Raw genomic sequence first — 25,035 nt, forward strand, 5'->3', positions numbered from 1 at the left:
CCAAGAAAAATGCAAAAGGACCATAACATAACATTTTAAAAGTCATTTTGCTCAGGATCAAGGGAAATATAATCAGCAGTATCATCATGGGCAACTCTACAGATCGTTAATACTGGTTTATTTGTCTTTTAAAAAAGAAAAAGACAAAGGTCTCACAGAGGATGGGCACTCAGCCATTGGAAGACAGAGAGCAAATGTAAACAAGTTACTGGCTTTGAACTTGTTTAATAATGCATGGGAGGGGCCAAAGCAGAGTCTAGATGTGGACTGATAGAATTGCTTTTAGACAAAACTCACATATGCAAGCATCCACTTGGCTTGTATTGGATGTATGAACTGCATCTTCCCCTTCTCCTAGACCTACTTGTTTGTGTTGAATGATTTTATTTTCGGGAACTCAGGACACTTCTGTCCCTGAGAGCCAGGGCCAGTGCATACTAATAACCCTCCCTCACCAACCCCCCATCCCGCAGAAGAAGGCTGCATGGGCTGGTAAATGATGTTTTCTCTCCTCCTCTCACCATGTTCTCCTCCTCTAGAAGCCGAGCCAGAGGTGGATAATCTTCTGGTTTCAGATGCCACCCCAGATGGTTTCCGTCTGTCCTGGACAGCTGATGAAGGGGTCTTCGACAGTTTTGTTCTCAAAATCAGAGATACCAAAAAGCAGTCTGAGCCACTGGAAATAACCCTACTTGCCCCCGAACGAACCAGGGACATAACTGGTCTCAGAGAGGCCACCGAGTATGAGATTGAGCTCTATGGAATAAGCAGTGGAAGGCGATCCCAACCAGTCCGTGCCTTAGCAACCACAGGTACCGTACCTCCACAGGAGAGAACGGAGAAAAGTCGTTAACGCGGGGGTCTACTTTCACAGGGTTGGGAAACTGCAAGAGCTTTGAACGCAGCCAACTCTTTCAATTACAGACGGTGCGAGTGTGGAAAATTTGGCTGAGCCTTCGTGCAAGAGGAGCAGGATGCCATTTATTTAATGGGGTTGTTGAGGATTGAATGAGATAATTCATGGCAAGCCCACAGCAGAGGGTCTGGTGCATAGCAAGGGCTCTGCAAATTAAAGCTATCTGGAGTTGCATTATTTTCATTAATACATCATCATTATGACAATTATTGCAGTTTTTAAATTCCAAAGACCCTTCTTCCAGCTGATTTTTTTTTTTCTTGGATGCAGAGGTACCTCTGGGCAAATGTTTGACGTTACAGTGTGCAGGGGATAATGGAGAAGTGGTACCTCCACCTATAAAGATGAATATTTACCAGATGCAATGTGTAAATAATCCATTGCGTGCTCAGGAAGGATCAAAAGAGGGAGCTGACAAGGTCGACAGGCTGCTCTTCGTGACGTTCATGATTTTATAGGATAGATACTCCATAGCAGCTCTAAAAAGCACTAGAGGGGAAAATGCAAACTTTTTCCCGATGAGTTGTTTCAGGGAGGAAAAAGGAAGTTGATTGGTAACAGGACCCTTTAGAAGGAAAGACCTATAACAGGTGTGGTGAATTCCTTCCTGAAACTAAGGGACAAGGAGAAACCAGCATTCCCGAGAAAGACTGCTTCAAGAGGAATCAGAAGAAAGAATCACAAAAGCACAGGGAGAGGTAAAAGGGACCAAGGAAGGGGGGTAGCCCAGCCTCTCCTGCTCAGGGAGAAAGATGCGATTTGCCTCACGTCACATGGCCAGGTTTGGTGTAGAACCCAAACGCAGCTATTTTAATACTATTTTATTATTGTATTTTGATACTTACTTTAATACTATTAAATGTAAGCAGGCTGGATGACAGAGAACCACTGAGTGTACATACTTGCCGTCTCAGAAAAGCAGCGCGTTAGCCAAAAACTCTGTGTGCAGAGGTGGGTGCATTACCGTGGCAAGGTGCAGGACCCGTGGAGCTCAAAGAAGCCACCTACAGAAACCGTAATCCTTATCTGTGGGTGTGGAGGAAACGCTGAAGTGCAGACAGCAGTCCAGGCGGAGGAAAAACCGTTTCTTAGTAGCTTGGACAGCCTGTCCATGGGATACGGGTCCATGTCTCCTCCTCTCTGTGGCTGCACATAAAACAACCTCAGATCACAGACCGAGCCTGATTTTGACCTCAGTTTGTAAACACTGCCTTTCGACATTTACTTCTGATCACTGATTTTGTTTTGCCAATCTTTTTTGCTAGAGGCCCTGCAGTTCTAAAGTCAAAAAAGAAGGAATAATCAAGAGGTGTTTGTTTTTTTTTTTTTCTTTTTGTAAGAACCAAAAAAAAGAAAGAAAGACCCTGTTCTTTCGGGAAAGCTTTTCTTTGATTTCTTATTTTGGGGATTTGTATTTCAAAGCCAATGAGAAGTAAGAGTATGTGTGTGTGTGTGCGCGCGCGCACGCCCACATGTGCCTGCATCCCTTGCTCTGTACTTGGAAAGGACAGGACAGGTGACTCCATTAGACAGAATATGTCTTATTCCATTGTAACCTCATGTGTTTTATGAAGTTTCCCTCTTGTATCTCCATCCTCCTCCTTCTTTCCTTCCCTGCGTAGTTGTAAACCCTTCTCTGGGATGTTCTGTTCCTCTTTATCCTCACCAAAGCTGCTGCAGGCTCTCCGCTCACTCCCAGAGCACCAGCTGCCAGCCCCGAGTGCCCGGTGGTCAGGGGCAGGGGCGGCACATACAGCGATGTGGCCTAGAGCCTCTGGGGAGAGTCCCTGGAGCCTAATCCTTGCTCTACCAGCTGTGCAGTCTTGGCCAAGTCTCCTTTCCCCTCTGAGCCTCAGTGTCCCCATCTGGCAATAGAATTTAACTCAGAATTCAGCTATGAGATTTTTCTTTCTTTCTTTGTTTTTAAGGATTTTATTTATTTACAGAGATCACAAGTAGGCATAGAGGCAGGCAGAGAGAGAGGGAGAAGCAGGCTCCCCACTAAGTAGAGAGCCTGATGTGGGGCTCGATCCCAGGACCCTGGGATCATGACCTGAGCGGAGGGCAGAGGCTTAACCCACTGAGCCACCCAGGAGCCCCTCAGTCATGAGGTTTAAGGAAGATCATGAATGTCAAATATTTCGTTTCCTTGCCCTTTGTAACAATATTAACTGTTTCTATGTTTGGATGATTTCATGTAAATTTAATTTTTTAAAGGGATGCTTGGTTCAAAGTTCAAAAATTTAGAAAGGATCTATAGCAAAGTCTCTCTGCACCTCCGTCCCTGCTCCCTAGCTGCTCGAAATACTGGCATTCAATATTGCCACTTCCTTGTCTGTAGAAATAGACAAAATTAGACATAAATCTATTCTCTTTTTTAAAAGATTTGCAGAAAACCACTCTTCTACAGTCTGGTGTATGTGGGTTTCTTGCTTACTGGATCAGAGAGATAATCCCATACGCCTTCTTTGCTTCCCCAGACCCTACTGATGGATTCGTAGGTTGATCCCTGTATTTGCAATGGCAAATGGAAGTTTGTGCCACTTCCTCCCAACAGCCGTGGTCCCTCTTTGAAAAGTCCTGAGTTGCCAGGAGCATTTTTGGTCTCTGGGGAGCTAAACACCAGTGTGCCTCCGTGCACCAAATGGTAGGGCTCCGGAACAGACAGAAAATAGTTAAAAACCCAGCCACGGAGTATGATAGCTTTGTCTTCCTCTTCTGGAGATTAGAGTGCTTAGTGAGGAGCCTGAGATGATTCCTTCACCTGTCCCCGTCACTGCCCCCAAACACATACCCTCCGTACTCCCTTCCACCCCAGAGGCCATGGGGGTAGTCAGTGCCCCTTCTCCCAATTCCCAGAAACCAGCCCCCTTTCCCAGCCAGTTAACCTCACAACTCCTCTGCCCATCTCTAATTCAGATGCACTTGAAACCACGCACCACCAAGTGACAATGACGTTGTGTCCGGGGGGCCTGACCCAGCAGGCCTGCAGAGACCCGCTCCTGTGTGAACCAGGCTCTTCATGCTCCATCCCTCGGGCTCTGACTCTCATGAGGCATAGAAACTGTAACCACCAATTACAAGGCATGTCCTCCATGCCACACGGACAGGGCAACGGACACTTATCTCCACGAATCACCGTGACACAGCCAGACCAAGGGAGAGCCACATTCAACCCACTTCACAGTTGGGGAAACTGAGACTAAGGGGGTAAGGTGTTTTTACCTAGGAAAGGCAGAACAGAATTCAAACCCAGGTCAGTCTAACCCCCAAATCCTTGCTCTTAAACCATACTGGTTCCAGTAGCTATCCTCGCAGCTTAATATGGGACGTATTAAGTATTTGGTAAAAACATGTTGAAGGGAGAATAAAATTTTTTTTTTAATGACTTTTCATGGCCACCTCATTAAAGCAATGGACATTTGCTCCAGATTTGGGCATGGCAACTTTTTAGGCAAATTGCAGATAGAAGCCCTCTTCTACCTCCCTGGGAGTTTTTAGCAACTCCAAATGTTTCCCTAATGGAGTTTTTGTTGAAAACCAAGCATCCACTTGGGAGAAGAGAGGCATCGCTTTGCTTATGTCTCCCAACTCTTCAACAGAATGATTCAGTTGCTGTGGGAGGCTCTGTCTTCAGGTTCCTGTTGACCATCTCCTCTCCTGTGGTGCTGGAGGCTTATGGGCGCTATTTATGACAGAAGGAGATAGGCTAAAATAACTCATAGTCTTTAACACGGAGAAAGGCCTAACATCCAAAAATAGCACAGCACTGAGCCTGGATTCCCATCACTCCCAGGCCATTCCATCAAGATATTAAGCAAAGCTATTTCCCTGCTGCCATTCTGATGGAGCACCGCCCTCAGGTGTGCATGCTGTATGACGCAATGAATTCTGAAGTCTTCTAAGACAGAGCAGATAATATTGCCCTGTAGATGAGAAAACCTGGCATCTAGAGATATAGACCATGGCCACAGAGATCCATCTAAAATGTGCTGAGGCTTGCAGTCAGAGCGAAGGGCCACCTGGACCAGGCTAGCCACAGGAGATTCCCGGCGCCTGCTTTCACACACCTCACTGGGTTTTATTTTCAGCCAACCTTATCCAGATCTTTCCTGGGAATTGCTTCAAAATCAGGGTAGCCCATGGGTAAAAGAATTATATGGGGAAGAAAATAAAGAGAGAACAATCACTTTTACTGAATTCTTACTCTCTGCCAGATTCTGTTAGGGGTTTTACACCCATTAGCTCTGTTAATCCTGAAAAATATTCCCGTAGGTGGGCATGACTTCTCCCACTGGACAGATGGAGCAACTGGTGCTCACAGAAGTGAAGGGAACCGCCCCAGGTTGCCAGGGCCCTCCGTGGTATTTGGACAATCAAGATCTTCCAGGCTCCAGAGCCCTTGTGGTTTCAAAGCTTGGTTCCAAGGAAAGGGCAGAACCCCAGGCAGCCACAGAGTCTGACTACCAGGAGGAAAGGTCACAGGAGAAAGCCAAAAGAGGAGAGAAACAGAAATGGAGAGGGGGAAAAACATCTCCCCCACGTGGGCTGTGGGTTTTAAAACTTAATGATCAATGTGGGTTGGAGAGGGAAAAGATGAGGAAATGAGCTCCCCGGAGACCTGAAAATTGTTTCCTGATCTCTCTGATTAAATATGGTCAGCTGAAGAGGGCAAAGAGCTAAGCCAAAAAATACATAGAAAAAGCCAGCAGAAACTGGGTTTTGGGGGGAGGTATTTATGTAGCAGAAACTGACCCATGGGCAAGGCTCTCCCCGCAGGTAGACCTGTGTGCAGGAGGTATTGTGTTTACTTTGCTTGCTCTCCAGGCTCTGGACCTCCATCCAGTTCTGGGAATGGGTTTGTCGAGGTCAGTTTCCATGTCAATGTTATTTCCAGGATCCCCGGGCTGCGCCAGCTCTGCTGCCCAGTCCTGGGCCCAGAAAGGTCACACCATAACAACATGCGTCGGTGAACCAAGCCTCAGTTTCCTCCTCTGTAAAATGGCTACAACCACACCTTCTTCTCAGAGGTGTCTAAATGAGGAGTAATCCTTATCAGTTACAAAGCACCACATAATTGTCAAGTCTTGGAATCATTTAATAAAAGGAACTAGAAAGCAAAGGTTTGGGGGAAAAAAATTGCTACAACTGAAAAATTATAGGATGGCATATTCCAAGCTGTGAAACCACCCAGCCTCACTCCCTCAGGTATCAGTTGTGGTGTTAACATTCTACTTGAACAAAACCTAATGCCAGCTTTATGGCGCTGGGCCCTGGGCCTGAATGAGAGACCAGTTGTCTTTGTCTCAAGTCACAACTTGACCACAGATCACCGCGTTTTCCATCCTCAAGGCTTGGCTCAGACACTAACTCTAGAGGCTGAGTCTTCTTAGATAAGGAATCCAGAAAGAATCATCGACGAGCTAGAGAGTTGACTGTTTCTGGGTTTCTCATGTGCTTTCTCCTTGACAGCCATGGGCTCTCCGAAGGAGATCAGTTTTTCAGACATCACTGAAGATTCGGCTACTGTCAGCTGGATGGCGCCCTCTGCCCAGGTGGAGAGCTTCCGGGTTACCTACGTGCCCATTGCAGGAGGTAGGGCCCTGGAAAGGGGGTGGGGGGAGGAGCAGCCCCTGGAGGGTTTGAGTGGGATAATGAAGTGACTCTCATAACTCCCAGCCTCCCAAATAGGACCAAAGAAAATTACTTTCTTCTGTTGGAGACCATCTCTGTAGATTTCATTTGTAAAGGGCTGTAAGTAAGATCCTTGGAGGAAGTGCCTTGCGAAGGGTCATTTTATGAAGACCCTCTCCGGCCTTGAAACCCCTCTATGAGAAATGGACCCCAATGTTGTTTCCACACAATGGCAGAGACTCTAAATACACTGGTCCTTTTCTCTTTGAGCACACTCATCTGAAAAGCTGATCCTGACCTGCATGTATGTGAGGTTTTACCCTTTGGTCCTCAGATGTGTCTGTCTCAGTGCAGATGGGGAGTTGTGGCCTTGCTAGTGGAACTAGGAGTTCTAGTTCAACGCACAAAGGCCACAACAAAGACCGTGGTTGGGGCAGGGGGGATGCTCCGTCAGATCTGTGCAAAGACATTCTGGCAGGTGGTAGTGTGTCCAGAAAGCATGGCTGATACCTCTTCAGAGTGAGGCTGTAACAGCTCTATAGAAGTTTGGCTTGCTGGTATATAAGCTCTTTACCAGCCCTGAAATTCTAAGAAACAGAAATTGAGGCCTTCTTCACAGTCTTGACTGTGACCAGCTTCTTTCTTTAAAAGAGTAGGCTGTCTGCTGGGAAGGGAGTCTGTATACTCCAAAGCTAAGACAATGGATTAAATAGATGAGATATACATTACATACTGAGCTTTTCATATTCTTTGTGGGGGAAAATAAATAAATAAAAACACGCCAGCTCTCTACTGAACGGAAACTTGCCATTTTTAGCACATTGTGACTTCATGTTTTTTCCCCTCCTGGCTGGGTTTTTGGCATCTGCACGGATGGAAAAAAAGCATTATACAAAAAGTAAGACGTCTTCTCTTATGCCAGAGGGCAGGAGTAAATGAGAGGAAGTCAAAAAAATGGTACTGGATCAAAATATAGTTTCATTTAAAATCAGATACACCCGTTCTTGGGGCAATAGTAAGTTTTGATGAGGTTCACCATTCCTGATCTTGCTTTTGCCATGTTCCAGGGACACCGTCAGTGGTAACCGTGGATGGAACCAAGACTCGGACCAGGCTAGTGAGGCTCTTACCGGGAGCAGAGTACCTTGTCAGTGTTGTCGCCATGAAGGGCTTAGAGGAAAGCGAACCAGTCTCGGGATCCTTCGCCACAGGTGTTTTTCTCACCTTATGCACGATTGCTTGTGACTCAGAAGCTGGAACTTTGATTTGGGGAAATCCTAGTGGGAAGTGGAATGAATGTGGAGCACCAGAGACCTCATTTCTGGTCCCTTGCCTCTTACAGGCAGGGTAACCTTGATTTCATCCTTTACCATCCTGGGCCTTCATTTCTTGGGTTAGTGTGGAAGAAAGAACACAGTTTGAGAGTCTTACTGACGTACATTGAAATGTCAAGTCTACCACTTAGAGATATGTGAGCTGTCAATTAATTTCTCCAGGATCTAGTTTCCTGCTTTGTAAAATGGGTACAACACTGCTTCCTTTGCAGGGTGCCATAATTTATGACATGATCTATTTAAAACAACCTGTAGATGTAAATGTGCACATGAAGCCACTGGGAATCCTTTCAAGCAGGTGCCTCGCACAGACAGAGAACGGGGATTGCTTTAAAGTAACCGTTCCTGATTGGGCAGCTCCTGCATGCCAGGCACTGGTACTAAACCCTTTGCATTTAAACCATGAAAATGCCTTCTATCATTCCCATTTTACAGAGGAAAAAAACTGAGATCCAGGGAAAAGAAATACCTTGGCCAAGGCCACCAAACTACTAAATGCTGGAGCAAATTTGAACTTAGGTCAGTCTCACTCCAAACCCCATGTTCTTCTAAAATAGAGGATTATTTTCCTATTATAACCTGATTTGTACAACGTACTGTAAGGAAGGGGAAATAATGAATTGCATTGAGGGAGAATGAAGTGGAAAATTTCTCTTCAGACAGCCATGTCTCTGAACAATTTATCCTTTGATAGAAGAGCAATTATCCAGTCTAATCCATTAAGGGATCCAAAGAGCGGGCCTCATAGGAAATTTTAAAAATACCCTAATAGTCGAAAAGAGTTGATTATATGCAATTATAACATCCCATCTGAACCCAGAGTCCTCTCTGCTCTCCACACAGGCCCGTATTTCCCCCATAGAAATCTTTCATTCACGGGCTCTCCGGTTGCAGACGGTGGGTGCACTCCCTCCCGAGGCCCACTGTCCTGGACATTTAAAGGAGATCCTGTACAGACAGGCTGAAGCAGGAAGGAGCTCGGAGCAGACCATGTGGGCTCCTGAAAGTACCCTGACTCCGCCTGCTTCTCAGGCTGGTCATCACATCTCTTGGGTCTCAGGAGCCTTGTTTCTGAAATGAGCTGCTGACAGCTGCCCTCCAGCCTCCCAGGGCCATTGTCCTGGGATAATTGAGTCATAAATGCAAATGCAAGAAGATCATAGTCCTATTTACATTAACTTCTGAGAAAGGGATGCTGGGTCGTCGTCGCAGGGGTCGGTTAAACGGGCCAGCGTCCTCTGTCAGTACAAGTACTTTGGGAATCACGTCAAAGATGCCAGTGATGTTAACAGCCGCGTTACTAATAGCAGCGGCCATGAGCGAGCGTTGCCCCAGAATGTTTCACACATGCAGTGCCTCGTTCATCCTTCTAGCAGCTGCCCTGGGACACCTGAGGAAATGAGGTTTGGAGAAGGACACACAGATGCTAGGCAGAGAAGGCACACTAGAACCGGGGACTGCCAGCTTCTGGGGCTCCACAGTGCCCCCCAGCCCCCTTACTGGTGCTCTCACTCAAAGCCCAGAAAAGCCTTCGGCAGCCCTGACTCTGGGAGGCTCCCCGTTTTGTAAGATCTTGCCCTGGGAACAGTGATGAACCACAGCGATAACCCCCATGATGTTTATACCGCTCCTTTCCACCTCCACTATCGTGTGAGTCCCAGAGTATCCCTGAGGATAAAACCAGATAGAATGAGGATGCCCCTTGCACAAGTGGGGACACCGAGACCCAAGAGAGCCCAGGCAGCAAGGGAAGGCCTCATGACTCAAACCCAGGGCGTCCCCGCTCCAGACTCAGGATGCGGAACTCTGCGCACACCAGACGCCGCGTCCCAACCCCAGGAGTCCAGGAGCAGTGAGAGAGCGGAGCAGCTGTGGGCTGATGTCTGACCCCACCACGGCCTAGCTCTCCAACATACCATCGTCTTTCTTTGCAGCTCTGGATGGCCCATCTGGCCTGGTGACATCCAACATCACCGACACGGAAGCCCTGGCCATGTGGCAGCCAGCCCTCGCCCCCGTGGATAGTTACATCATCTCCTACACAGGGGAGAGAGGTAAGGCCATGTCTACAACCCTCCTCACCAGGAGGAGTGTCTGTTATGTCGTTCTCCCTCCTCCCTGTCATGTTTGGCCCCAGATGGCAAAAATACATGGGTAAATAGACTCATGGGCTGAAGCCAGGGCTGGATAGGCCGGTGCGGAGGGCCTGACCGGAGGGAAGCAAGGGAGGCCTCACCCATCCTCCCCTGCTTGTTGACAAGTGAAGGGCATCAATGTAGTGGTTACACCAAGGAAGGCCAGTAGGCCATTTGGAAGAAAACTAAGGGCACATCTCCAGCATGCATGTGTTCCCCCAGCCTGTCCCCATCTCCTGTTACTCTCCCTGCCTGTCACCATGAGCCTTCCTCTCCAGGCAGCCGCTCCCATCTCTTACAAAGAATAAGTTCAGAATCCATAGTCATAAACAGGCTATTTCAGGGGACACTGGGGAGCCTGGGCCTCTTAGAGGCGACAGAGGAGGTAACAGATGCAATGGAGAAATCAGAAATTTTTTGTCCTCATGTTTGCAGACATCTGTGCTAATTAATTTGCTTAGTTGGCCGACTCAACACTTGTTTGGGGCACCAACACATCACGGCCACCAAAACATAAGCTCAAATACAAGGAAGAGAGAGGAGAAAGAGATTGTTTTTCAGAGAATGAATTCATGCTTTTGTAATGAACTACTCTAGAAAAAGACTTCACTATCTGAATCCCAAGCCATATGTAAGTTTCCTATTTTTCAGTTCAGGGGTGTTTTACATGCAGTGACAACATGGAGGGACGCCGTGACCCATGCCTGGGGCCTCTGAAAGTCTGCATTCACTCCTGGGTCACTACCTAAGAGAGGTCTTTATGGGCACAGAGCAAGCGGGAGAGTGTGGGAAGAGAGATTTGGGGGGTTGTTCTTTTTATTCTTCTGTTCATTCACTCATTCATCTCTTCAATTCTTAAATATTCCCAATGAGCGAACTCTGAGTCAGGGCAGCTGGTGATGTACCTACAGTGAACGAGAGCATTGTTTAGAGGGAAGATGGAATTAGTAGAGGCAGACCTAGAAAAGGGCCTGGTCCACAAGAGGGGGTTTCGTGGGTGAGAAACAAGACAATCAACTCATCCCAGGTTACCCAGGACTTCCCCAGTTCCAGTACTGAAAGTCCCATGCCCTGGGAAATCTCTCAGGTGGTCGGTCACCTGTGATCAGGAAATAAACACATCCACCTGGCGCCATGCTTTGGTTTCCCCACTGGACTTGACCCAATGGGTCTGAGATGCAGTAACGAGGCTTTCGTACATCTGCAGCTGCCCGATTTTTGTGGTTCTCCAGCCTCATGATTTAACAACGTTTGTCAGATTATAAAAGCACATGAGAGTAAGTTGAAAAAGAGGGGAAAGCAAGTAGCATTAAATCTGGGCAGCCTGAGGCTTGGAGACGTTAGCTGCAGCTCTCCTCCAGCTGGTTCCTGAGCCTCCGCTGCAAAGCTCCCCCAGACAGCGCCACATGGCAACACTTCCTGACCCTCAGGTCCCCTTCCTCCCAATTTGATGCATGGAAAAATCCAGTCTCCATATGATAAATCCTTTGTGTATGAAGTGAGCGATCAAGAAAGAAAACAGGGCGTGAGTCATTTCAGAAATCAGACCTGCTTTTCCACAGGGTCGTTGAAAGTTTCTGCTAGAAGTAGGTGTGCGCACCATGTGCCAAGTGCACTGATGGCTCGCACGGGGAGCGGTAACCGCCTTGGTGTGTGTGTATTTCATGTTTAGTGCCAGAAATTACGCGCACAGTGTCCGGGAACACGGTGGAGTACACTCTGACCGACCTCGATCCTGCCACGGAGTACACACTGAGGATCTTTGCAGAGAAAGGACCCCAGAAGAGCTCCGTCATCACTGCCAAGTTCACAACAGGTACAGAGATGCCGGGAGCTGGAAGCAGCCCACCCACAGCCTCCATCTTAAACGGCCATGCTCTCCAACCCCTTCTTTCTTAAGTCAGATCCTTGCAATGTGATGACATCAGCATCAGCTAAATTCACCGGCGCCCCCTCACTCGGGACCTTAAGAAACGCATCATTTCCTTTTGAACTGAAATGACCACGTTCTCCCCATGGACTAGGAAATGGTTTTAAGACGAGGGCTTTTTTAAAGTGTAAAACCAGTCCCCACTGGGCCTCAACCCAGTATTTAATGATCCTTGTTCTAGGCAGGGAAATATTTTTAAGAGAAGGATTTTTCAGGCATGTTTTCCTAAATGTCCATTGGGTTTTTATATAGTGAGATCTTTTTGCGAACTGCAGCAGGCAGGGAAAGTGAAAGAGGCATCCTTTTGTGGTAGGGGTAAATGCCAATATTAGCATTCATCTGCCTGCTTGCTTATTCAGGACCCAGAGGGGTTGGGAATCATGTTCCCAGCTGTGTCTTTCTCCCCAAATCCATCCAAGGCCAATCTAGAGTGTGTTGGGCTCAGGAACATCTCGCCTTTAGGATGAAACGAACCACAGAGAATTCTGTCTTTAGAGATCACATGACTCAGCCTCCTCATTACAGATGGGGAAGGTTCCACCCAAGGTCATGTAGATGAACGGTAGGGAAAGCCAGCCTTCCTAATAACCCAGCCAAGGGAGTTTTGTCCTAGAGTTGCTGACATATTTGCTAACAAATGACTTACCTTCTGCAGACCTTGATTCTCCAAGGGACTTGACTGCTACTGAAGTTCTGTCGGAAACCGCCCTCCTCACCTGGAGAGCCCCCCGGGCGTCAGTCACCGGTTACCTACTGGTGTATGAATCTGTCGATGGCACAGTCAAGGTATCTTGCAGTATATAAACTCCCCACTGCCATTTGAAACATGGATGTGATCCTCAGTGGAGAGAAGAATCACCCCAGGGCTGTTTCTGCATCTCAGTGCAGCTAGGGAGCTGAAAACAAAACAAAACAAAAAAATTAACAGGGATTGGATGCCATGCCAGACCTTCTCAATCATATCTCCAGCTTCCCTGTCTCCCTTTAACCAGAGTCCAGTTTTGATAGGTCAAGAACCACTGCTCACAAGACTTGTGGACGTTCTAGGAGCTGGGTGCATGGTCTTTTAATGTTTTATTGAACAAAAGCCAAGGGTTTCTTTAGCATCTTTGCCATAGATGGCATCATTCCATTATATATTGAAACATACGTCACCATGTTCTTTAGACAACAATTATTAATACTATTTACGGCAAATGTTATTTATATTCTCTGCCCCTTAACATCTTTTCTTTTACCTTCCAATGTGAAATAACTTTAGCCCTTCCTTTCATGCAAGTGAACTTGATCTCTAAACTTTATTTTCTGAACTCATTATTGAACTTTTCATTTTGGTCATCACACTCTACATTTCCACCATCTTTTCCTTATTCCAGGCTCATCTGTCTTTCTCTAGTCTATTGTTTGTATTCCGCCTATCCTCTCCTCTCTATCTCTAAGAGTATATGTTACTGGTGGGTTTTTAAAAAATATTTTATTTATTTATTTGACACACAGAGAGACATCACTAGTAGGCAGAGAAGCAGGCAGAGAGAGGGGGGATAGCAGGCTCCCTGCTGAGCAGAGAGCCCGATGCAGGGCTCGATTCCAGGACCCTGGGATCATGACCTGAGCAGAAGGCAGAGGCTTTAACCCACTGAGCCACCCAGGTGCCCTGTTACTGGTGTTTTATTCTACAACCTGCATAGTGTCTCTTCCAAGCTCTGTTCGTTCATTCATTCTTTCTTTCTTTTTCTGTTTCACTGCTGTTGTTTGGTTTGGGTCTTCATCATTCATGTTGGAGACTTCAGCCCAGTGTCTGATGGTCCTTTGGTACTTGAGTCAAGAACAAAACAGCTTATTGGGAGTTCCGACTGCAGACATGGGGCTTGCCAACTAACGGGGCTACGGGGCTCACCACAGAGTAAGCAAGTACCCAGCGATTTTGTTGGGGGACTCGAAAGTAACAGCTCTGTAAGCCTTTTCTCTTGAGCTAATCCACCTCCCTAGAGGATCCTCCAAATCCTTCAAGCCAAGCGGCCAGGAGTGGAGTTGGAGGAGGAGCCTGGGCCCCCGCGGTGCACACACCTTTAATTCTGTTCCCAGATAGCTCCGCTGGGCCTGGCGGACTGGAATCCAGAGCCTTCCTTCTGGCTCAGTGTCTCCAGAGAGTACATCTCAGCCTCTCATCTGGACTGGGAAGGGCAGCCGTCCAGACTGGGGTGGGCAGGGTGGGCTGGGTGGGTGGGGACATAGGGAGAGCTTGGAATCGGATCTGTTCCTCATTTAAGCTGTTAAACAAACTTTTGTTCAGCCATGCCCCACACTGGCCTTCAAAGGCATCTTTGCTTTTGTACACATTCCGTTCCTGAACTTGCTGGGCCCTGTGGCATTCCCCCACCCCCACTCGGCCAGCTCTCCCCGCAGCCTGCTGGGCTCCGTCCCCTCGCTCGGTACCCCACCACAGCCCCTCCCATCCATCAGGATTCTGTGGACATGGCATGCCTCTGTCTGTCTCATCTGTCATCCGCTTCATCCTCATAGACTTGTACTTTCTGTCCCTTCACTCTCATTCTAAAGAGCTAAACTGGTATGTCCAATCCGCCATGTTTGACTAGACGTGGACACACATTTCTAGTTACTCCCGTGGCCCTTCTTTAACTTGACAGAACAACAGACTGACTCACTGTGTGCGTGGAGGCAGGTCCCTCAACTTTTCTGGGTGTCGCGTTCCCATCTGTAAAATGAGTGCAGTGGACTCACCAGCACCCTTTCTAGAAATGAGCTTACCTCAAGTCCTGGGCCTCATTTCAATCTACCCTGATTGCCTAGAAAAGGACTTTGCACAGCCGCTGAGAGAGCTGAGTTGTAATTTTATCCCCAAGTAATTCAATGAACCCAGCTTAATAGCTGATCCTTCCCCAGGGACCAGACCTGGGGGCCACGTAAAAGTCACTGGGTCACCTGTGTCAGCCTACTGAATTACCTTCCTGCGTGTCTAGTCCCCATCACTGTATGTTTCACTCAAGAAAATCAACCTGGTACAGGAGGAGAGAGTCCTAGGCAGGTTGTGGGGAGACAGGAGGTAAGACTGGCCCCTGCCCCCACCACTTACAGAGTGAGAGCGGGTCCCTCAGATTCTCTGGAAGTCAGTCCCCCACCCACCTCCCCCATGGAAGACTCAGGAGAGCCCACCTGCCCAGCATGAAGAGGCGAGAGAACCTTGCAGGACCTCTGCACTGACTCGGTATTGTCTACACCTCACCGGCCGTGTTTGCAGGTGACAGCACAGCTGGACTGGGTTTGCTAGCAGTGTAGATTGAATTCCAATACCAGACACCAAGGTCGTCTGCTAAAAAGTGAATTCACTGGCATTGGAAGCTGGAAAGAGGATTTGAAAAGGAGGAAGACTTCCTGAAAGCTGAAACAAATGCTCTCCAGACAGCAGCGCCGAGAGCAGTCACAAACTACAGGGGGCAGTGCGAAGAGGTCTGGTGGTGGAGGAACACACATGCCTCTCCTGGATATCTCATTCTAGAAGGAAACATGCTGGGTCGGCTCAGGCCTTTGCCCTTGCCTGCTGAGCTCCCGCAGTCATCCCTTGACTCGAGATCCCCACGCTGACTGCATCCGAACAGCTCAGGGAGCTTCTTCAGTATGTGCCTGGGAAAGCCCCACTTCCGGCTCTTAGGATGCAGCCAGTCCGGGATGGAGCCCAGGCTTTGTATTATTTTCAAGCTTCCCGAAGGACTGTGAAAAAGAGCCTTATTAGGAACCACTGATATAACTGGTCTGAGAATCTAAACCCTTTGCCCTTTGTGTGATTTATCTTGCTTCCAAGTTAAGCTGGGTTCACGTCATTCACTTGTTCAAAAACTTTTTGGGAATCCACATTCCTTATCATGATAAGCTTCAAGTTCCATAGCTTGGCACTTTAAGGCCCTTTATAATCAGGTCTTTGCCCACTTCTTCCACCACTCCAGCACCCAGCACGAAGTGTGGTTCACCTAGGTCATTACTTCCTCCTCTGTACCTTCTGGCCTCAGGACCTTTGCTCATGCTGCCTTCCCCTGTCTCTCATGTCCAGAAGTGAGCATGGAGCCTGACATCGAGTGAGACTCCGTGGATCCTTTTGAGTGAAGAAATGAATGGATGGGGGAATGAATGAATGTATCATCTGTACCCTGAGGATTTATGTGGCAAAGGACTATTACATTCTTTCTTCTACCCCTAGGAAGTCATTCTGGGTCCAGAAACCACCTCCTATAGCCTGGCGGAGCTGAGCCCCTCCACCCACTACACAGCCAAGATCCAGGCACTGAATGGGCCCCTGAGGAGCAAGTTGGTCCAGACTGTCTTTACCACAAGTAAGGAGCTCCGGGCGCTGCTGGGCTTTGAGATCGAACTTTGTGAGACAAGACCAACCCTCCACTTCTCCTCTGACTATGACTGAGTTTTTCCCTCAAATCTCTTAAAAGGATCAGTGCCTGCCTCTCCCTGCAAGCCCGAGGAATGTGGGTGCAGGAGGTTAAGGACCTCGTGGTGAGAGGGAAGGAGGGCCAGTAGTGAGAGCTCTGGACACAAGCCCCATCTCCACCACTTGCTCTGGGTGGTTTAGGAAAGTTACTGCCACTCTGCAAGCCTCAGTTTCTTCATCTATGGGATTCACAAGTATCCCTTCCTCACAAGACCCCTGTGCTCTCTGAGCTCCTAGCCCAGTGTACGCGCAGGCGCTGGGCTCACTACAAGCTGAGGCCTTTTTTTCCTTCAGCGTGCGGGCCATTAAAAAACCCACCCATGATCAAAATCAAAACCAGTCCTCCCACCAAGCTGGTAGGATCCTCAGGTCCCGTTTTCTGCAGGGGAAGCAGAGGATCCCAGAGATGAAATGACTGTAGGTTCTAGCATGAGTGAGAGGGAGATCTGGGCTCGGGGGTTCCAGGCCCCAGAAAGCTGCCCCATACCTGGCCACCGGGTGTGGTCTGCAGACGGCAAACGTGCAAGGCATTTCTCTGGTGAATTCAGAGGACGTGCTCATTCCTGAGAGGGGGAGAGGGGCCCTCTGGAAAGCCCAGAGCACGGGGTACTCAGAGGGCATCCCAGTGCCTCCTGCCCTTCGCACACGGCTCCAGTTACTCTGCGCACCCCTGCTGACGTTGCTGCAGAAGCCAGGGTCCCCTTTGCCAGAGGGGTCAGATCAGAACAGCCAACTCTCTGTCCCACCTGCTCAGCACAGCCCAAGACTGCGTTTCTGTCAAGTTGGACGTTGCTTTGCATCACATTAAAGCACTTGGAGGTTTCCCAGGCATTCATGTTTGGTCCCTCCCAGACTCAGAGCAGTTAAATGACTTCTCCGGTGTCCTGAGGCAAAGGAGTGCAAGTTCAAGACTAGAACCCTTGTCTTTGGCTCCCAAATCCTCTGAAGAATTTAGAAAGCATGCTTGTTAGAAGCCCCGTAGAATGCCCTGATCCACAGCAAGCCATCGCATAGAGCTAGATACCCAGCCATCCTGCCAGGACCTGGATCTGCTTGACGTAGATCAAGGTCAGCCTGATACTCGTTCCTCAGAGCAGCTCTGTTCTCCACCCCCGCCCTGGCACCCCACTGACATCACTGGTGACCTCCATGAATAGAAGGGACGGAGCTGGGTGCCTTATATCCATAATCTTTAAACCCTCATCGCACCGCTGCAAAAGAGGATTTATCCCCAACTTGCACACAAGAGAACGGAGCCGGAGAGAGGTCAAGCTGCTTGCCTTTAGATACCCAGGCGGCGTGCAGTGGGGCTGCAGTCTGAAAGCTCCTACCCCAATCCTCCTGCTCTAAGAGGCCCACTCTTCCTTCTCATCCTGCAGCTGGGCTCCTGTACCCATTCCCCCGGGACTGCTCCCAAGCAATGCTGAATGGGGACACCACCTCTGGTCTCTACACCATTTACCTGAATGGTGATAAGGCTCAGGCTCTGGAAGTCTTCTGTGACATGACCTCTGATGGGGGTGGATGGATCGTGAGTATCCCCAGTCCTCAGCCCTGGGGCCTGGGGGCAGAGGGCACAGCAGGGGCGGCGGGGGGGTGGGGGGGGTGCGGCAGCACGTCCACTCACATACTCAGACACCGATGTTTGGAGGTTTTGCGAGATCGTGCCTGTTATCCAGAGACACTTGGGAGCTGTCTCTAAAAAAAGGAATGGGGAAGAAGCTGGGGGGGGTAAACAAGAGAAAATAATTTTTTTGTAATTTATCTGATCTGATCCTCAAACAACTCTCTGATGCATAAAAATGAGGATGGTCATGGAACCCATTATGTGGCTTAATTAGCATTTTCTTTCGACCACTGTGCTAAGAGTTTGATGTGAATTATTTCAATCCCAATACTGTTTGAGCTGGGTAGTATTTTTTTTAATTAATAATTTTTTTTTTTAATTTGAGAGAAAGAGAGCAAGAGCAGGGAGGAGGGCAGAGGGAAAAGAAGAAGCAGATTCCCTGCTGAGCAGGGAGCCTGAGGCAGGGCTCCATCCCAGGACCAGGAGATCATGACCTGAGCCAAAGGCAGATGTTTAATTGACTGAGCCACCCAGGGGCCCCATAAACTTTATTTTTTAAAGCAAAGTGAGCATAAAGTACAGAGCGCGCCCACATTCCCCCATCCCATGTGCATGGCCTCTCCCCATATCAGGGTCCTACCCAGAGTGTTGCATTTAGACCAAGTGATGAGCTAATCTTGACCCATCGTGATCACCCAAAGCTGGGTGATATTTTTAATCCCTGTTTTTCAGGTGGAGGTGGCCTTCCCAGAGTCACACAGCAAGTTAGTGACAGATAGAGCTGGGGACTGGTGCTTTTCCCACAGCTCCAATGCCCTTCCTCTCAGAGAGATGCCTTCTATTTCTTCTGAGAGCTAACGTGCACCCTGATTCATATGTTCCAGGTGTTCCTGAGACGCAAGAATGGACGTGAGGATTTCTATCGCAACTGGAAAGCCTATGCTGCTGGATTTGGGGACCGCAGAGAAGAGTTCTGGCTTGGTAATGTACCCCTGCCTGTGTGCGTCCCAAGTGCCCATTTCTGCCCTCCTTGTCACTGTTCCTAAGCCACAGCAACCCATGGGAGAGAAAGAGCCTAAGAGGAAACAGTAGCTCTGGTGGTAGACACAGGATACCAGCTCTTCCTTGTAAAAGACTTTAAGTTCTCTAGGTCATTAAAAATAAAAATCTGGTCCAGGAAGAGCCAACAACCAGACGTGAAGGATAGCCTAGACTAAAGTCATTCACTGAACCACATCAGACTCATCTTCACTGATATTATTAACTGTTTCCATCCTGGGCTCCAGGTGCTGGGATGGGCCTTATAGCCATAACCTGGAACACCCAGCACCTGCGCAAGCTACAAAATTCCCGGATTGCACGTGGGAAAAGAGGAATGAAGTCATATGCTCACAAGAATCTAGCCAATAAGCTGTAGAGCTGCCACTTGAAATCTCCCCAAACACCACCACGAAGCCACCCTCCATCCGTCCATCCATCCATTCACGCAGCACGCACTTTCCCACAATCTCCCTGCAGGGGGCACTGTTCCACGCTCCGGCACCCTCACTGGGAAATGTCCATCCCCTTAGTGTCCACTGCCTTCCCCCTGCAAGGGGCTTTGGAGGTTAAAAGTGCTTTCTCCACCTTATCTCCTGGATCTCCACGATGCCCTAGGAGGTGGGCAGGGCAGAGATGCCACCTTGAATTTCCCTGAGGCTCAGAAACACCCTAGATTTCACCTGGCGTTGTGCCAGCGAGGAGCAGACCAGACCAAACCTCAAGGCCTGGTCTGTGGGAGGCAGAACCTCTTTGTAGAGCCCAAACGCTGCTCCTACAGGGTGATGGAGTAGAAGCAATGGCCTCAGTCACTCGGGCTTCCTCTGTAACCCTCGCCTGTCCTCCACAGGGCTGGACAACCTCCACAAAATCACAGCCCAAGGGCAGTACGAGCTCCGGGTGGACCTGCGTGACCACGGGAAGACCGCGTACGCCGTCTACGACAAGTTCAGCGTGGGGGATGCCAAGACTCGCTACAAGCTGAGGGTGGAGGGCTACAGCGGGACCGCAGGTAGGGGACAGCCACAAGCCCCGCCTCCGGAACCACAGAAGCCTTCCTTAGGCTTTTAGCTCATTCCTCCCTCATCCCTTCCTTCACGAATCCATCCATTGATCAGGTCAACAAATATCGGAATCCTTACTAGGTACTAGACCAGAACATCAACTGGGCAGAGTAGAGTAGATACTTTGGTCACCAAAGCAGAGTAGGGTTGGGAATCAGAACAATACGTCTTTTTCTTACCCATTTTTAGATATCAACTGAGCCTGGAGACTCACCTAACCCTGCATCTAAATGTATTTATTTATTAAAATTTCTTGTACATACGACCCCCCAGGGATCCCATTAATGAGCGGGTGTGGACACACTGAGGTTCTGTGTTTCCTATGGGTTTCCTGGCACTGCCACTGTTGGGGATGCTGCTGGTCTGTGGACCCCACTCTGGGTTGCAGGCATTGACTCCTTCCCCAGCTGCTTGCATCCTTTCGAGGGGTATCCTCTGCCACACGGTCATCTAGCCACAACCCCCAGACCTCATGACCAGAAGCTCACTACCTGCCAAATGGTCCTTGTGGATCTTGTCCGGTGCCTAAGCTAGCTCAGATCGTGCAGATGTCATGGACTTGGCATGGTCCCTGTGTGCTTTACCAGCTCCACATTAGTGGAGAGGTTAGTAAGGAAGCCACACACATTCAGACTTACGAGGGAGCCTCTCCTCTTTGCAGCTGTTCCGGAAGCATTACCTCCTTCCGATTCTCAGGGACACTGGTCCAGGAAGATGTCCCTGTGACACAGATGAGGAAACTATGACCCAGAAAAGCTGCGTGATTTGCCTGAGGTGGACCCAGGGGTGGGCTTGTTGGCAGACAGGTGTGCTTGGTAACGAGGAGGGGTCGGGTCTGACAGTACACCCACCCTTCCCTGCTCTGGGGTAGCATCGGGTTATGTCTATGAAAACAGAAAAGGCAGATGCTGTGGTACCTCCCCAGCCTCTCTGAGCCCTGAGAGGAAACATCCATAATGGGGAGAGTCTCCAGAGAAAGATTTGCTATCTAAGGAGAGGCCAAGTGCTTGCGAGATCAGCATGGCAGTAGTGAATACAGAGAGCCAGGGGCCGAGATGGTTTTCATTCTTGTGTCCCTCAAAGAGGTCTGACATTTTATTACCTGGCAATAAATATCTGTTTGAGTGAAGTGGCTTCAGGCAAGAAGGATATTGTCACCGGGCAGGGGTCACTGAGCAGCGGGAATGCAGCTACACCCGCCTCTCTCTGCCTTCGTCTCCAAAGCCCCCTCAGGAAGGGACCGCGGTAGAGCTGCTCCTGGTGGCAGCCCACGCTCCACAGAAGGGCACCTCATTTCCTCCATACCTACCTGCTCCTGGTCGCTTCCTCCTTAACCAGGCATCTGAGGCCCTTTGAACCTTGCTTCAAAAGACCAGTCCTGTCTTTCCCTCTCTGAGCTCCATTATGTAAAGGAATGCAAAACAAAATGATCAAAGTAGCGAAAATCACAGCTGCTACACGTACCCCTCTACCTTCATATCCACTGACTGTCCCACCTCACGCTGAGGTGGGCGGAATCAATGCGCTGGTTCCGTTTTCGAGAAGAGAACACTGAGGCTCAGCTGGAGGCCTGACGTGGGCCAGGTCACACTGTGGAGTGAGAGCCGGACCCTCCAAAGCCATCACAGGCCTCTTTCTGGCACATTATGCAGCTTCCAACCACCATGAACCCTCGGGGGTTCCCCTCCAGTCCTGTGCTCGACACTAATTCTCGGCCTGAGGTTCAAGGGCAGTGACCCCAGGATCTTTCAGCTGCCACCCCGGTTCTGCCCTTCCAAGCCCCTGAGGAAAACCTGTTCTGGGACTCCTCAGACCCATATCTCCTCTCCACAGGTGACTCCATGGCTTACCACAACGGCAGATCCTTCTCCACCTTCGACAAGGACACGGACTCAGCCATCACCAACTGCGCCCTGTCCTACAAGGGGGCTTTCTGGTATAAGAACTGTCACCGTGTCAACCTGATGGGGAGGTACGGGGACAACAACCACAGTCAGGTGAGCCAACTGTGAGGGTCGGGGACAGGTGACGGGGGGCACCCCAGCCCCTCGGTCCCAGCCGAGACTAGGGGGCAGCAACCTCTGGGACATGGTGTCACCTCTGTTCCCGCAAGGAGGAACCTCGGGGACACAGGAGGTTGGATGAAATCCTCGAGACAGCACCTGTTAACCCGTGAAGATCCCGGGGAGACCACTGGTCAGTGGATTCCAAAACAGAGAGCTCTCAGCAGACAGAGCCAGAGTCTGAACTCCAGAAGGAAAGCAGACTAAAGGGGAGGTGTCTAGGTGATGCGGGGGCATAAGTGGGGTATTCTTTCCACCTTACGATGTTGCCCCAGGATACTTTCACTCTAGAATTATTGTCCTACCTTTCTTTTCTCATTCCCTGCCTCCACAGTGACACAACGTCCTTCTGGAAACAAAAACAAAAACAAAAACGCATGCCCGAAAGGAAACTTCTTTTTCCATCCTCCCCCACCTCCAGTGTGGGCTGACGTGAAAGGCCACGAAGGAGTTAGGGGCGCCCCGTCCCAGCTCTGGCTCTGCTCTGGCAGCCGTGTGGGCTCGGTGACCTCACTTTCCTTCTCTGGCCTCAGTCCCCAGCATAGAACAAGGAGGGCTTGCGTCCCACTCGGCACCTCTGTCCGAGGGACGATGGAGGGCAGAGGAAGGCAGGCCAAGTAGTTCACCAGAACTGAGTGGTTACAGACACATTTGCCCATGGGGCGAGCCAGCCATTCTCACACCCGACCTGCCAGTCGGATTCAGAGACCGTCTGCAGTCAGTGAATGCCAAACAGAATCCCATGAAGTATCTCTATTTTCTTGCCTCATTTTACCAGCCATTAACTTCTCCAGGTCTCCTCAAAGCCCCATGCCGCTAAAGAGAAGAGAGGTCAGAGAATGAGGTGGTGGCTGCCTAGAGGCAGAGGGTTGGACCGTCCCCAATCCCCCAACCACACTGTGGGGCAAGGGGCATTGTGGGTTTCGACAGGCAGATTCTGCTATCTTTAGACTCTGTGGGAGAGTTAACATGGAATTAGGAGGCCCAGACACAAATATAATCTTTTCTTGAGGAAAAAAAAAAATCTCTAGCCAAATTTCTAAGGATGATTTTCCCTGTTGGAGATGAGAGAAGTCATATTTACTTCGTACCTACAATGTGCCCAGCGCTATGATCGCTCCCTCACAAACTCATTTAACCCTCATAGCATTCTTCCAAGGTTGTCACTTCAGACCCAAAAGGGGTTGGGGGGTGGGGGGGAAGATGGTGAAACTAAAGCCCAGAAAGTTCTGATGACTGGTTCAAGACCATTTATGTCTCAAGTAAGAGCCTTAAGGTTTAACCCTATATGTCAGGTTGTAAAATTTGTGCTCTGCCTGTGTTCTTCCTGCCATTCCAGACAAACCTCTATTAAAACAGTCCACAGGAATCCTGGGAACTAGAGACTTCCCTGCATATAGCTAGTCAATTCTGTAACCTCCAAGCATGACCTGAATTCCTTCAGCACCTACTCCTACTGATGGGAGGTTTCACCAGCCACCATTTTGTTTCACGAACCACCATTTTATTTCACAAGCCACCATTTTGTTTCACCAGCTACCATTTTGTTTCACTATGGGAGCTCAAAGCTCAATGCAAATGCAGGTAGCTTCTGACAGACATTTGAAAAACTGAGTCAGATTCAGCCAGCTCCTTTTGCAAGTTCTCAGTAGATGGATCAATACACAGATAGGCAGTAGACAGCTGTGAGATACCAAATGGTCAGGTTCAGACAGAACTCCCTTTGTTCCCATCGACCAAGCAGCAGCGGTCGGTGAACACCTTGTCTAGTGGAAACCCATCTGGAGGCCTTCTCTTTTTCACAGGGCATCAACTGGTTCCATTGGAAGGGCCACGAATATTCCATCCAGTTTGCTGAGATGAAGCTGAGACCCAGCAACTTCCGAAATCTCGAAGGCAGGCGCAAGCGGGCGTAAATTCCAGGAAAAACTAACTGGGTGGGAGAGGAGCAGGGCCCAGAGGAAGAAGCAAATTTTACCAAAGTCTCAATACAACCTGTCCAACCATCAAGCCACACCCGGGTATTTGGCAGGAGATAAAGGTGACCGTGGATCATGGGGGCCGATGACAAGAGCACTGGCCTCCCCTTCTCTGCGAGGACTTCCTTCGCACCAAAGACAACAGTCTCCACAGGTGTCTGTTTCATTGTTTGAATCAGCAAACATCTTCCATTGACAGCATCAAGGTGGTTGTCTTGGGTGGCTCTGGGAATGGGAGAGGGGTCGGCTGTACCGTGGTAGTTTGTGTTAGAACCAGCTGTATTTTACACAAAGCTGTATAAGTATCATTATTGCTGTTCGCAGTGATTCGGTGTGTGTCATGGGAGGCCGTTCCCCCCTCCCCACCTTTTTTTTTTTTTTTTTACATTTCATGCAACAAAAACCAGAAAAGCAATACTGTTTGGAATTTAAGGATATGATTAATATTATTAATATAATAATAATGATGAAAACTAAGAATTTTTAAAGAGATCTTCCTTTCCAAAACACATCTGGACAGTACCTGATTGTATTTTTTTTTTTTTTTAATAAAAGCACAAGTACTTTTAAATTCGGCTGTTGTTGCCTTCGTTGTTCAGCCTGAATTCCACCAAAGCCAACGTACTTGAACAGAGGAAGGAATGCAGGAAAGGAACAGAAAGGAACAGTTAGGAAGAAGGGAAGAAGAGAGGGGGCCTACAGACTGGGAGAGAAGAAAGCACTTTTTTGAACAGAGTTGAACGAGGTTGAAGAAAGGTTACCACTTGAGACTCAGCTTCTTGCTCAATATTTTCAAGACTAAGAGTGTGTGGTTTCAAAGATGCTTTTATACCCATCTTCTAGAAATTCCATGATGTAGATGAGGAGATAGCTGTTAACCCAGCAAGGATCAACATGCCCAGCGGCAAACTAGCTGAGT

General features: G+C 48.9%; 1 protein-coding gene across 10 annotated transcripts in view; it reads left to right on the plus strand.

Annotated features, from left to right (window-relative positions):
* The window catches only part of TNC (tenascin C), a 92,769-nt gene extending 68,110 nt beyond the window's left edge, over positions 1-24,659 (plus strand). For 9 of the 10 annotated variants that reach the window (XM_059141975.1, XM_059141977.1, XM_059141976.1 and 6 more), the window contains 12 exons: positions 540-812; positions 6,389-6,511; positions 7,618-7,761; positions 9,819-9,938; positions 11,692-11,835; positions 12,605-12,735; positions 16,163-16,295; positions 17,785-17,936; positions 18,857-18,953; positions 19,861-20,022; positions 21,908-22,071; positions 23,943-24,659. In XM_059141975.1, coding sequence (XP_058997958.1) covers positions 540-812; positions 6,389-6,511; positions 7,618-7,761; positions 9,819-9,938; positions 11,692-11,835; positions 12,605-12,735; positions 16,163-16,295; positions 17,785-17,936; positions 18,857-18,953; positions 19,861-20,022; positions 21,908-22,071; positions 23,943-24,053 — 1,754 coding nt within the window. In that variant the 3' untranslated portion in view covers positions 24,054-24,659. The remainder of the gene's footprint in view (positions 1-539; positions 813-6,388; positions 6,512-7,617; positions 7,762-9,818; positions 9,939-11,691; positions 11,836-12,604; positions 12,736-16,162; positions 16,296-17,784; positions 17,937-18,856; positions 18,954-19,860; positions 20,023-21,907; positions 22,072-23,942) is intronic. The other variant, XM_059141984.1, reaches the window with a different exon arrangement.
* The last annotated feature ends 376 nt before the right edge of the window (positions 24,660-25,035 follow it).

The sequence above is a fragment of the Mustela lutreola genome, chromosome 12, assembly GCF_030435805.1.
Source record: "Mustela lutreola isolate mMusLut2 chromosome 12, mMusLut2.pri, whole genome shotgun sequence".
Classification (NCBI taxonomy): domain Eukaryota; kingdom Metazoa; phylum Chordata; class Mammalia; order Carnivora; family Mustelidae; genus Mustela; species Mustela lutreola.